General features: G+C 43.1%; 1 protein-coding gene across 2 annotated transcripts; it reads right to left on the reverse strand.

Moving 5' to 3' along the window:
• Positions 1-28: 28 nt before the first annotated feature.
• LOC306695828 (calpain-2 catalytic subunit-like) lies at positions 29-13374 on the reverse strand. Of its 2 annotated transcripts, none has more exons than XM_079159213.1 (21): positions 13019-13374; positions 10049-10118; positions 6611-6729; positions 5923-6056; positions 5661-5829; positions 5149-5232; positions 4971-5056; positions 4720-4785; positions 4446-4606; positions 3981-4150; positions 3872-3883; positions 3506-3717; positions 3238-3274; positions 3002-3067; positions 2853-2910; positions 2533-2597; positions 1523-1591; positions 1356-1434; positions 632-748; positions 241-299; positions 29-126 (listed from the first exon to the last, which is right to left on the reverse strand). In XM_079159213.1, the coding sequence occupies exons 1-21, from the start codon at positions 13253-13255 to the stop codon at positions 103-105; spliced, it is 2094 nt and encodes a 697-aa protein (XP_079015339.1). In that variant the 5' UTR covers positions 13256-13374; the 3' UTR covers positions 29-102. The 2 variants fall into 2 exon arrangements, with proteins under 2 accessions (XP_079015339.1, XP_079015338.1); XM_079159212.1 differs by having other exon boundaries at positions 1523-1594.
• Between the last annotated feature and the right edge of the window lie 1018 nt (positions 13375-14392).

Raw genomic sequence — 14392 nt, forward strand, 5'->3', positions numbered from 1 at the left:
TAGGAGGAAGAGACACAAGAGTCACAGAGCAAAGGATTGTGGGTAACTTTATTGACCGTATATGAAACTTTAGGAGGAACAGGAAGAGGATCTTCTGACGACTCAGATCATCGCGAAGTTTAACCACTGCAGGAGGAAGACAGAGAGAGACCGTGTCAACTGGTTTATTCTGGTTCTGGACCAGGTTCTGGACCTGTTTCTGGACCAGGTTCTGGTCTCTTCAGACCCTGAATGTGTTACCTGGTTGAAGTCGAGCTCGATGGAGCCGCTGTCGTGGGCGTCGAGATTCTTAAAGATCTCTGAGGAGGAAAGAGGAGGCACATGTTAGCTAGCTACGTTAGCTCACTAGCTAGGCTACGTTAGCTAGCTAGCATCTTTGGGGGCATAAGATAGAACCATTTTTTAAATTATTTACACTTTTGTGTTTTGATCAGGTTTTTGTGTACAAGGTCTAAAGACTAGAATACCTATGATGCCGATGCCCCGGTTACTGAATTCACCCAGAACTGACCCCAGAATGTTTTCAGTATCCTCAACACGCGACCCTTAGCTTCAGCTCACCGTGACATCATTTGAACGTTTTACTGAGATGCACCCTGGGAGTCGTAGTCTAAAGTAGAGAAACACTCACTGAACATCATCTCCAGCCTCATCAGACAGCCGACGAAGTTGTCGAAGTCGATGGTCATGTCGGGGTCTGAGTAGCGAGCCACCAGAAGCTGGTAGATGGCGTTGTTGAGAGTGAAGCCTGGAGGAGCACAACACACCGTCATCATGCTAACGCTAACGTGTTCTCAGAGTATGTTAATGATACTAACAATGCTAACGAAAATAACACTGCTAACAAAGCTAGAACTGCTAATGAAGTGAACATTGCTAACAAAGCTAACACTGCTTCTTCTGCTAAAGAAGCTAACACAGCTGAAGAAGCTAACACAGCTAAAGAAGCTAACACAGCTGAAGAAGCTAACACAGCTGAAGAAGCTAACACAGCTGAAGAAGCTAACACAGCTAAAGAAGCTAACATTGCTAATGAAGCTAACACAGCTAAAGAAGCTAACACAGCTAAAGTAGCTAACATTACTAAAGAAGCTAACACTAAAAAAACAGAATACAGTCATGACATTAATTTAGAGAGCAACACATCACAGCAGAGAAACAAGAAGAAGAAGAAAAACCTCTTCCTCAAGAGGAAACCGTCTCATTTAGAGGGTAAACAACTATTCTTGTTTTTATTCTTGTTATTATTGACGACATTCATCCCACTTTGGATGCTTATATTGCTAAAGAAGCTAACACTGCTAACAAAGATTACACTGCTTATACTGCTAAGAAGAAGAAGTAGAAGAACTGACCTGCGTCTTTGAAGGCCACTCTCATCTCTGGAGTGCTCATCGTCCCTGAATTATCAGTGTCGTTCTTCTTGTAGATGGTCTGCGTGCACACACACACACACACACAGCTGTTGATCTTTGTCCTCAGGTGAGTTCAGGTGTTTGGATGTAAAGGTCAAAGGTCTTACCAGGTATCTCTGCACCTTCTTCCACAGAGTGGCGAACTCTCCGAGGCCGAGCTTCCCGTTCCCACTGTCCTTCTTAGCAGTTAAGAATACATCCTGGTGCTTTAAGATCACATCCTGGTACTTTAAGATCACATCCTGGTACTTTAAGATCACATCCTGGTACTTTAAGATTACATCCTGGTACTTTAAGATTACATCCTGGTACTTTAAGATCAGATTCTGGTACTTTAAGATTACATCCTGGTACTTTAAGATCACATCCTGGTACTTTAAGATCACATCCTGGTACTTTAAGATCAGATTCTGGTACTTTAAGATCACATCCTGGTACTTTAAGATCACATCCTGGTTCTTTAAGATCACATCCTGGTACTTTAAGATCACATCCTGGTACTTTAAGATCACATCCTGGTACTTTAAGATCACATCCTGGTACTTTAAGATCACATCCTGGTACTTTAAGATCACATCCTGGTACTTTAAGATCACATCCTGATACTTTAAGATCACATCCTGGTACTTTAAGATAACATCCTGGTACTTTAGGAATACATCCTGGTACTTTAAGATCACATCCTGGTACTTTAAGATAACATCCTGGTACTTTAAGATCACATCCTGGTACTTTAAGATAACATCCTGGTACTTTAAGATCACATCCTGGTACTTTAAGATAACATCCTGGTACTTTAGGAATACATCCTGCCACTTTAAGATTACAAGATTTACAACCAGAGGAAACATCTGCAGGACAGATGTTCAGTGTTCACTCGGAGGAAACATGAACACTGAGAACTTACTTCTAATTTCCGATATTTCAGACTGAAAAATGCTGCTTAAAGGAACAATATAATAATACAAATTTATTTTTCCATTGTTGTTTGAACTTCACTTTAAACACTTCCACAAATAAACATATGTTCCTGTTTCTTAGCTCACTAGCTAAGGTTAGCTAGTGAGCTAACCTTAGTTAGTAAGCTAACTTTAGCTGCTCTGCTTCTAAAGGATACGTCCATCAGGTTCACCATGACCCTGGAGGTCTCCATACTGAAGCCGTCCGTCTTTATGTCAGTTCCTGTGAAGAAGAAGAGACGGACAGGAAGTTCAACAAAGTCACAAACACACCCATCAGTCCTCTGACCCACAATGCAGGTGATCAGGTGATCAGGTGATCTTGTGATTAGGTAATCAGGTGATCGTGTGGTCAGGTGATCAGGTGATTAGGTAATCAGGTGATCGTGTGGTCAGGTGATCAGGTGATCTTGTGATTAGGTAATCAGGTGATCGTGTGGTCAGGTGATCAGGTGATCTTGTGAGTAGCTCGACTCACGTTTGGCGACGATCTTGTTCAGGATGGTCTTCAGCTCCACAGCAGAGATCTCCATGTCCTGAAACAGTTTGTAGAGGTACGTTGGATCAGGACCAGGACTCTCCTCTGATTGGTCCCTCACCACACAGGAAGTGATGTCATATACTTACGGCTCCGGCGAGTTTGGCGAAGAGGCCTCTGAATCCTGCGTCGACATCTTCATCCGACACGGTCTCCTGGACACAATCACCACGGCAACAGTAACAACGTCAACAAGAAACTATGTACACAGTAAAGTTCACACAGTAAAAACACAATATCTATATTCAAAATTCATAACGTCGGCTTAATTTAAGAATTCTGTTGTTGGATCAGACGGTAAAACTACAAATCCAGATGTACTCACGTCGTCTAGCTCAGCGCTGACGGGGTCGTCACACGGTCTTTAAGAGGCGTTCAAGGACCACAGGACAGACAAAGAACAGTTAGAACACAAAGTGAGCACCCAGACTGCAGGTCTATGAATGCTTAAGAGACGTTCAAGGACCACAGTACAAACAAAGAACAGTTAACTCAGAGTGAGCACCCAGACTGCAGGTCTATGAAGGTTTAAGAGGCATTCGAGGACCACAAGACAGACCGTGGACCTGACACTGAACAAGACGGGGTCTTACACGGTCTCTGTCTGCTTCTCGGAGAACACCCGGATGCAGAAGTCTCCGTTGAGATGTGGTTCGAAGGTGGACGGGACCACCAGGTACTCTCCAGGCGGCAGCTTGAAGCGCGTGCTGACCTCACGCAGGTTGATGAAGGTTTCGGACTTGGCCGTCTGAGCGTGAGTCAGGAAGAAGTTCTTGTCCAGGTGTACCTCCCTCTGCCCGTAGAACTGAAGGGGACAACGGCCAATCAGACAACTCGGCAGGGGACAACGGCCAATAAGAACCGTCTTTACCTCACTTTTGGTTCACTCCTTTGATAAAGAGATGAATCTAAAAGTGGGAGGAGTTTGACCGTTGGACCTTCAGGTGTTCAGAACTCACCTGCTTTGGAACCTAAAGAAAAACACAAGACGAGACAGAAGTTAGCGGAGGATGAATCTGTCTCTCGTCACGTCTCCGTCTAATCTTCATCGTCGTCTTCGAGTCTCACCTCGTAGATGGCGAAGCCGACGGTGTGCATGTCCTCTCCTTGTTTACGCAGCTTCCTGCGGTTCTTCTGGATCAGACCGACAACGAAGCTGCAGCCCACCTCCCCATCGTCGGGGTCGTCGTCCTCCTCGTCCAGCCGGATCACAAACTGAGGGTTCATCCAGAACGTGTCTGCAGCGGGACAGTCAGACGTTAGGAAGCCTAAAGACCAGGTCTCGGGGTACTGAAACCAGTACTTACAAGGGTAGTTCCTGCATCCTGAACCTCTGGTCTACGTGGTCTCGGATCTATCTCTGGTCTACGTGGTCTCGGATCTATCTCTGGTCTACGTGGTCTCGGATCTATCTCTGGTCTACGTGGTCTCGGATCTATCTTTGGTCTACGTGGTCTCGGATCTATCTCTGGTCTACGTGGTCTCAGATCTATCTCTGGTCTACTTGGTCTCAGGATCTGTCTCTGGTCTTACAGGGGTTGTTCCTGCAGCCTCCGGCGGTAGACCCTCTCCTCCAGGTGCCGTCGAACTTGCTGACGCTCCAGTGTTTGACGGAGTCGTCCTCGATGGTGTCGGGGGTCAGAGTGCAAACCTCGACGCGATTGTAGTGACGCGAGAAGTCGCTGAAGGACATCCTGTTGAAGAAAGAGAGGAGCAGAGATAGGAGAAGAAAGAGAGGAGCTCTCACTCTGCAGCGCAAAAAACAACAAAACAACAACGTCACCACGTTTCTATGGTAACTACCCACCAGAACTCTCCGTCCTCTGCGTTGGCATGGGGACAGTCTCCCTGCACAGAGTTCCACTCAGACGATCTGTAGGAACATAAAAATAATCATAATCATAATAACAAGAAGACACTAAACCCAGCAGATCGTCTGCTGGTCTGCTGGTCCTCAGTGAGACCGGGTGTCCCCTCTGTTCTTGTCTCAAGACCTTCATTGATGCGGTTCGGTGAGTAGAGGTGCTCATAGAACCTGGGGTTATTATTTTAGGTTACCCATCGCTCCAGGCTCCGGTCCACTCCACCTGACCCCAGGGGTTCCTGACCCGCACCAGCTTCTCCTGCCGGCCGCGGTAGTTCACCTGGACACACAAAACACAATGTTTTTATTCTGCTGTTGTTTTATCTCTTCTTCTTCTTCTCCTCCTATTCAATCTGCAGGAAGTGACATCACCTCCACGGCGCCGGTCAGGGAGTAGGCGTGGCCTTTCACCAGCTTCTGACGGGTGACGGCCTCCGAGTCTGCTGCGCTGGTGATCTGTAACGACAGGTGATGGTTGAGATCTATCTCTGGTCTACGTGGTCTCAGGATCTATCTCTGGTCTACGTGGTCTCAGATCTATCTCTGGTCTACGTGGTCTCGGACCTATCTCTGGTCTACGTGGTCTCAGGATCTATCTCTGGTCTACGTGGTCTCAGGATCTATCTCTGGTCTACGTGGTCTCAGGATCTATCTCTGGTCTACGTGGTCTCAGATCTATCTCTGGTCTACGTGGTCTCAGGATCTATCTCTGGTCTACGTGGTCTCAGGATCTATCTCTGGTCTACGTGGTCTCAGGATCTATCTCTGGTCTACGTGGTCTCAGGATCTATCTCTGGTCTACGTGGTCTCGGATCTATCTCTGGTCTACGTGGTCTCGGATCTATCGCTGGTCTACGTCACTGAACATCGTGGAGATGACTCACGTCGATGGAGCAGCCCAACAGCGCTCCGGCCTCCAAGGCCTTCTTGATGATCTGGAACAGGTTCTTGGGGGGGCGTTGGAGGTCGAAGTTCTCGGCGATGCCTCCGGTGAAATCCTCAAAGCCCTCGGTGGTGGAACCGCCGGACAAGGCTTCATAGCAGCCGTTAACTCTGTGACAAAACACAAGCAGGTCTTAAATGATTCCACCAGCAGTGGTTTGTGAACAGAAGGTTGTCGGGTTGAATCCCTGAGGTTGGTCTTACTTGGCGTAGGCCTTCTCCAGCAGAGCGCTCCAGAACTCTCTCCCCTCCGCCGAGTGGACGAACATCAGCTCTCCGTCTTTGACCGGCAGACGGTCGTCGATCACAACGTCCACCCACTCACCGTACTGCCAGAACTGAGACGGGACAAGACGAGAGCTTTTAAAATGATTCGGTTTCCGTTTTCTTAGTCCAAACCTTTAAGACTCCGAACTGTGACCTCTAAGAAACTTCAGTTTGGTTTCCTGTTGAGTAAAACTGCTCTCAGTCACTTTAACCTTCCAGCTCGTTTAGTTTCTGCTTCATTACAGATGTTCTCTGTTTAGAGATCCACTCTGCCAAAGGTTCTACTGAGAACAATCAAACCTCTGAAAGTTTCCAACTGTGTAAACCACAACTCGTCTAATAGTGACTCTTAGTCGATCGTTATTCTTTGGCATCCACATGGATGATGTGAGGAAGGTGTGAATTACAAACGCTGGACGATTCGGTTCTGAAGAACCTGATTGTTGTCTCTAGAATCAGAATTACGTTAGTTGTGGAGTTCCACAGGGTTCAATGTTGGGTCCCCGTATTATTTTACTTTTATCATGGTTCCACCTACGAAACGCTGCAAACTAATTTACATATTTTAACTAGTCCATCATGAGTGGAAGTTACCTTTGACGGTACCAATGTCACGCTTTGTTACCTGGAAGTGAAAGATGCCAGCGTAGTCGTCACCGAAGCCCTGGTCGGTGGGGACGACTCTGGCCATCACATACTCGTTCAGCGTCAGCGAGGCGATGGCCGCCAACAGCCAGCAGTCACCTGGACGGACAAGAAAACACTTCAGGGTTACCTCCTGTTGTGACGGACGTAAGAGGATGAGTTCATAAACTCAGAGGTTACCTCCTGTTGTGACGGACGTAAGAGGATGAGTTCATAAACTCAGAGGTTACCTCCTGTTGTGACGGACGTAAGAGGATGAGTTCATAAACTCAGAGGTTACCTCCTGTTGTGACGGACGTAAGAGGATGAGTTCATAAACTCAGAGGTTACCTCCTGTTGTGACGGACGTAAGAGGATGAGTTCATAAACTCAGAGGTTACCTCCTGTTGTGACGGACGTAAGAGGATGAGTTTATAAACTCAGAGGTTACCTCCTGTTGTGACGGACGTAAGAGGATGAGTTCATAAACTCAGAGGTTACCTCCTGTTGTGACGGACGTAAACGGATGAGCTCATAAACTCAGAGGTTACCTCCTGTTGTGACGGACGTAAACGGATGAGCTCATAAACTCAGAGGTTACCTCCTGTTGTGACGGACGTAAGAGGATGAGTTTATAAACTCAGAGGTTACCTCCTGTTGTGACGGACGTAAACGGATGAGTTCATAAACTCAGAGGTTACCTCCTGTTGTGACGGACGTAAACGGATGAGCTCATAAACTCAGAGGTTACCTCCTGTTGTGACGGACGTAAGAGGATGAGCTCATAAACTCAGAGGTTACCTCCTGTTGTGACGGACGTAAGAGGATGAGTTCATAAACTCAGAGGTTACCTCCTAGTGTGACGGACGTAAACGGATGAGTTCATAAACTCAGAGGTTCCCTCCTGTTGTGACGGACGTAAACGGATGAGCTCATAAACTCAGAGGTTACCTCCTGTTGTGACGGACGTAAACGGATGAGTTCATAAACTCAGAGGTTCCCTCCTGTTGTGACGGACGTAAGAGGATGAGTTCATAAACTCAGAGGTTACCTCCTGTTGTGACGGACGTAAACGGATGAGCTCATAAACTCAGAGGTTACCTCCTGTTGTGACGGACGTAAGAGGATGAGCTCATAAACTCAGAGGTTACCTCCTGTTGTGACGGACGTAAGAGGATGAGTTCATAAACTCAGAGGTTACCTCCTGTTGTGACGGACGTAAACGGATGAGTTCATAAACTCAGAGGTTACCTCCTAGTGTGACGGACGTAAACGGATGAGTTCATAAACTCAGAGGTTACCTCCTGTTGTGACGGACGTAAGAGGATGAGTTCATAAACTCAGAGGTTACCTCCTGTTGTGACGGACGTAAGAGGATGAGTTCATAAACTCAGAGGTTACCTCCTGTTGTGACGGACGTAAGAGGATGAGCTCATAAACTCAGAGGTTACCTCCTGTTGTGACGGACGTAAACGGATGAGTTCATAAACTCAGAGGTTACCTCCTGTTGTGACGGACGTAAACAGATACGTTCATAAACGATGACGTAGACTCCCGCGTTCACTACTTGATTGGTTGTTAGCAGTCACGACGAGTCCTTCCCTGATTCGTCCCCGATCACATGACCCTTTACTGTAAGATCACAAACAACAGCAGCCTTGTTTACCGATCGACTACCAGGTTAATTCAACATAACTGATGACAGGTGTTGTTGACCTTGTTGTCTTTACTAGCAGCTGTTCAGTTACATTCTACATTTTATAATTCTACTACTGTCTATGAGGAGGAAGCAGCTGTTATTGGAGCGATGAGCGAGCGGCGTTCTCAGACCTACGGAGACGTCTGGAGTCACGGTTTGAGGCTTTGAGGACGACGGACACAAAACGACTTTCCTTTTCTTATTAATGCTTATTTTGTTCTACACAACTATTGTGAAGTTCACACAGAAACTTAAAGGAACAAAAGTATAAACGATCTCCAAAATGTGGAGATCGTTTATACTTTAAATGAAAACGCATTAGTGTGGGTGGAGCCTGAACAGTGTGGTGGAGATTAAGATGTCACCTATATGACGTAGTATAAAGTTATGTATTACAAAGTACTGTGTACTACATATTATAAAGTTCACTGTGTACTTTGTACTACATATTATAAAGTTCACTGTGTACTTTGTACTACATATTATAAAGTTCACTGTGTACTTTGTACTATATATTATAAAGTTCACTGTGTACTATGTACTACATATTATAAAGTTCACTGTGTACTTTGTACTATATATTATAAAGTTCACTGTGTACTTTGTACTACATATTATAAAGTTCACTGTGTACTATATATTATAAAGTTCACTGTGTACTATATATTATAAAGTTCACTGTGTACTGTGTACTATATATTATAAAGTTCACTGTGTACTGTGTACTATATATTATAACTGGAGTTCTGTGGAGGATCAGACAAACCCTGCTGAGTGTATTCAGAGTATTTATATTCTTGTGTACTTTCTCACCACAAATATTTGCTGCAGTGTAACTCCTCTCTGTTTGTAGCCGAGAGGTCTCACTCTGATCTAAATTCCTGGACTGACCAACTTTAACTTTCTACTTGCAGAAACAAATCTTAGTTGTAGTTACACAACAACAGAGTCTGTGGTCTCCCGGAGGCACGGCATGCTGGTGAGTCACAGAGTGTGTGTGTGTGTGTGTTCAGGGTGTGTCCTTATTGGTTGACAGCACATATCTCCCCCCCCCCCCCTCTCTCTCTGATGTTTGTCTCTCTAACAATAGCTGGCAGCCCTTTTAGTTCTCGGCTGGTTCTCATTAAGTTCTCTGGTCAGAAAATGTTCTGGTGTAAACACGGTTCGTTCTGTCGAACCGTGTCTGTTTTTATAGAATATCGTAGTATATTTCAAATGATAATAACTTAAAGTAAAGGAACAGAATATGTAAAAAAAGTAGTTCAGCTTCACCAAAGTCACAGAACAAACTGAGTTCTGGGAACTAAAGTCAGTGCTTTTATTAAAGGAGTCTGGTGTGTTTGAAGAGAACAGAAAGTAAATATTCTGTCTAAAACACTGTGACTACGAGAAGAAGCTCAGACACGAAATAATCTGAGCCTTTAAGTCTTCAACGGTTCATAATAATCTATTTATTGAAACGTGAAGTCACATGGTCTCAGTTTAAAGGTACCAGTTGCCAGGCAACCAACGGAGACTCAGAAGTTACTGGTGATGTGTTCAGGGACAGTCCAATAGTCTGGAGGCTGTGGTGTGTTCAGGGACAGTTTGACAGTCTGGAGGCTGTGGTGTGTTCAGGGACAGTCTGACAGTCTGGAGGCTGTGGTGTGTTCAGGGACAGTCTGATAGTCTGGAGGCTGTGCTGTGTTCAGGGACAGTCAAGAAGCTGTAGTGTGTTCAGGAACATTCAGCAAAACTCACCTAGAGCTCCCTGGCAGATGTCGGTTCTGGTGGCTCCGCCCAAGATGAACTCAGGATTAGAGACCAGTTCCTAAAGGGGTCGAGACCAGAGACCAGAACGGATCAGTAACACTGAAAATATCAAGATACCGATAATTATACCCAGATACTGTAAGTAATACTCAGATACTGTCAATAATACTCACATACTGTCAGTAATACTCAGATACTGTCAGTAATACTCACATACTGTTAATAATACTCACATACTGTTAATAATACTCAGATACTGTCAATAATACTCACAAACTGTCAGTAATACTCACATACTGTCAGTAATACTCACATACTGTAATTATTACACAGATACTGTCAGTAATACTCACATACTGTCAGTAATACTCACATACTGTAATTATTACTCAGATACTGTCAGTAATACTCACATACTGTCAATAATACTCATAAACTGTCAGTAATACTCACATACTGTTAATAATACTCACATCCTGTCAATAATACTCACAAACTGTCAGTAATACTCACATACTGTCAGTAATACTCACAAACTGTCAGTAATACTCACATACTGTCAATAATACTCACAAACTGTCAGTAATACTCACATACTGTCAATAATACTCACAAACTGTCAGTAATACTCACATACTGTTAATAATACTCAGATACTGTCAATAATACTCAGATACTGTCAATAATACTCACATACTGTCAGTAATACTCACATACTGTTAATAATACTCACATACTGTTAATAATACTCAGATACTGTCAATAATACTCACATACTGTTAATAATACTCACATACTGTTAATAATATTCAGATACTGTCAATAATACTCACATGCTGTTAATAATACTCAGATACTGTCAATAATACTCACAAACTGTCAGTAATACTCAGATACTGTCAGTAATACTCACATACTGTTAATAATACTCAGATACTGTCAGTAATACTCAGATACTGTCAGTAATACTCACACACTGTCAGTAATACTCACACACTGTCAGTAATACTCACATACTGTTAATAATACTCACAAACTGTCAGTAATACTCAGATACTGTCAGTAATACTCACACACTGTCAGTAATACTCACACACTGTCAGTAATACTCAGATACTGTCAGTAATACTCAGATACTGTCTGTAATACTCACATCCTGTCAGTAATACTCACATCCTGTTAATAATACTCACATACTGTCAGTAATACTCAGATACTGTCAGTAATACTCACATCCTGTCAGTAATACTCACATCCTGTTAATAATACTCACATACTGTCATTAATACTCAGATACTGTCAGTAATACTCAGATACTGTCAGTAATACTCAGATCCTGTCAGTAATACTCACATCCTGTTAATAATACTCACATACTGTCAGTAATACTCACATCCTGTCAGTAATACTCACATCCTGTTAATAATACTCACATACTGTCAGTAATACTCAGATACTGTCAGTAATACTCACATACTGTCAGTAATACTCACATCCTGTTAATAATACTCAGATATGGCCTGCCCCCTGGACTTCTGGTTAACTTCTATAGAAGCGTGATTGAAAGCATCCTCTGTCAGGGCTTTACTGTGTGGTGTGCCAGCAGACAGCAGAGAACAGGAGGGATCTAGCCCGTGTGGTTAAAACAGAGGATTCTGGGAGTTACCCTCTCTGACCTGGACTCTGTGTACGCTGGCCGCCTCCAGAAGAAGGCCAGCAACATCTGCACAGACAGTACTCTGTTTACAACCAAATACCCTGGAATGTATTGTAACATAAACCGTTGTTTATGTTTATGACTAAACTGCATCATAAATAAATGTATTAAAACATGTTGAATGAGCATCATGTGACGTAGTGACTCATCTCTGTGGTATTTAGGATCTCTGATGACTCATCGTATCCTCCTAAAATATTTCTGATATTTCATGTTTAACTTTCATACTCTGCAGGGAATTCATGAAGTAAAGCAAATGCATCAGAATATAATATCATATGAATAATACAGTAAACATAATACTTACAATACTACTACTACTGATAATAGTACAAGTCCCTGCGTTTGTATTCAATGATGTTTATAGTATTGTGGTTTGTTTAAGGGTACTTTTCTGTACTTGTACTTCTCTCTGCTGCTGCTACACAGATGAGTCACGGTTTACCAAATCTTTACAGGACGTTGTGTGTGTGTGTGTGTGTACTAAATGTGTGTATTTCTATAATATCTCTATACAACATCTGTATCTATAACATCTCTATATATATAACATCTGTATGTATAACATCTGTATTTATATAACATCTGTATATATATAACATCTATAACATCTGTATATATATAACATCTGTATGCATAACATCTGTATGTATAACATCTGTATATATATATAACATCTATAACATCTGTATATATATAACATGTGTATGTAACATCTGTATATATATAACATCTGTATATATAACATCTGTATATATATATAACATCTGTATGTATAACATCTGTATATATATAACATCTGTATATATATAACATCTGTGTATGTAACATCTGTATATATATATATATATATAACATCTGTATATATATATAACATCTGTATATTTATATATATATATAACATATATATATATAACATCTGTATATATATATATATATATATAACATCTGTATATTTATATATATATATAACATCTGTATATATATATATATATATATATAACATCTGTATATATGTAACATCTGTATATATGTAACATCTGTATAATATCTCTGTGATAAGTATTTTGTTTTTTTCCATGAGCGGGAGTAACGTGTCGCCTGCAGGTATTCTGCCAACCCCTCCGCCCCCGCCCTTCCTCCCAGCCACCCCGCCCCTCCCACTTATCCAAACGAGCCCACCCATCCAGACCCAGACCCAGATTCCAGACCCAGACCCCCCCCCCCCTCCTGGTCCTTACCGTCGGCCTCTTCCAGGTGACTCCCCGGACCTTGGAGGAGCTCCGGCCCAGCTCGTTGAAGCCCAGAGCTTCGGGCGCGGCGGTGAACGTCGGGTCGCAGAAGAGTTTCCCGTTGGAGCGGCACTGAGCGCGCAGAGCCGCGAAGTCCTGGTTCAGGTACCGCACCGCGTTGGCGTTGGTGCCGAAGCCCGCGGCCAGGGCGCGCTTCTTGGCCAGAGTGGAGGCCACGCCGGACATGATGGCGGAGAAGAAGACGGAGAAGAAGAAGAAAAGTTCAGAAAACTCTCCGCAGATTCTTCTGATCAAACTTTTCCTCTCCGACAGTGAGCTCAGACCTCCGCCCCGGAGGAGGAGCCGGATGACGGGTCTGTGCGCCGCGCCCTCTCGTTAAACCCGTCTCTCTAGTGAACATCTCTGTTCTGTCAGTCACAGAAGCAGGAAACACCAAATAAAACCACGAACACCAAGAAATAACAGCAGAGACAGATACAAGTCTGTGGACAGATATATATATAAATATAATATATAGTTCAGGATCAGTGTTTTTAAAGGCTTGAGCTGTTTACAGCTGGACTCCTGAGGGAGCTGTTAGTCATAATAATACTATCACCAGGAAACACAACATGTGGGAGCGTCAGTGTTAACTCAGTGTTCAGTTACACCCATCAGAGTTCAATGGAAAAGACCATCTGTATTCAACTAATACACTAGAAAAAGTCTTTACAAAGTAGAGTAGAGTACTTACAAGTCTATACATAGTCATTAAAGTAAAAAATAAATCAAATCAAATGTCACTAAAATCCTTTAAAGGTGCTGAATTTAAATTAAAAGGAAATCTATTGCCTCCAAATTTGGCTTTCAACATTTCTAACGGCGCTAACAACACTAACAGTAAAAATAGCTAACGCCGCTAACAACACTAACAGTAAAAACAGCTAACGGTGCTAACAACACTAACAGTAAAAACAGCTAACGGTGCTAACAACACTAACAGTAAAACAGCTAACGGTGCTAACAACACTAACAGTAAAAACAGCTAACGGTGCTAACAACACTAACAGTAAAAACAGCTAACGGTGCTAACAACACTAACAGTAAAAACAGCTAACGGTGCTAACAACACTAACAGTAAAAACAGCTAACGGTGCTAACAACACTAACAGTAAAAACAGCTAACGGTGCTAACAACACTAACAGTAAAACAGCTAACGGTGCTAACAACACTAACAGTGGAGGAACTGGAGGGTGGGCGCTACACTTCTCCGTTATCACCTTTAACCGCCGTATCAGAACAGATCAGCTAACCAGTGGGGCTCATAATGCAATAAAAAAAGTAAGAAAAATAGTCTAATAACGAATATTAAAACATCTTAA

Source organism: Pholis gunnellus, assembly GCF_910591455.1.
Source record: "Pholis gunnellus genome assembly, chromosome: 5".
Classification (NCBI taxonomy): Eukaryota; Metazoa; Chordata; class Actinopteri; order Perciformes; family Pholidae; genus Pholis; species Pholis gunnellus.

Bases quoted from the DNA above. Each gene is read 5' to 3' on its own strand.
- LOC306695828 (XM_079159212.1), bottom strand. From the start codon at position 13,255: ATGTCCGGCGTGGCCTCCACTCTGGCCAAGAAGCGCGCCCTGGCCGCG. The intron at 10,119-13,018 runs GTAAGGACCAGG...CGACCCCTTTAG, and splicing joins TCACCTGGAAGAGGCCGACG to GAACTGGTCTCTAATCCTGA. The intron at 4,786-4,970 runs GTAACCTAAAAT...ATGTTCCTACAG, and splicing joins ACCGGAGCCTGGAGCGATGG to ATCGTCTGAGTGGAACTCTG.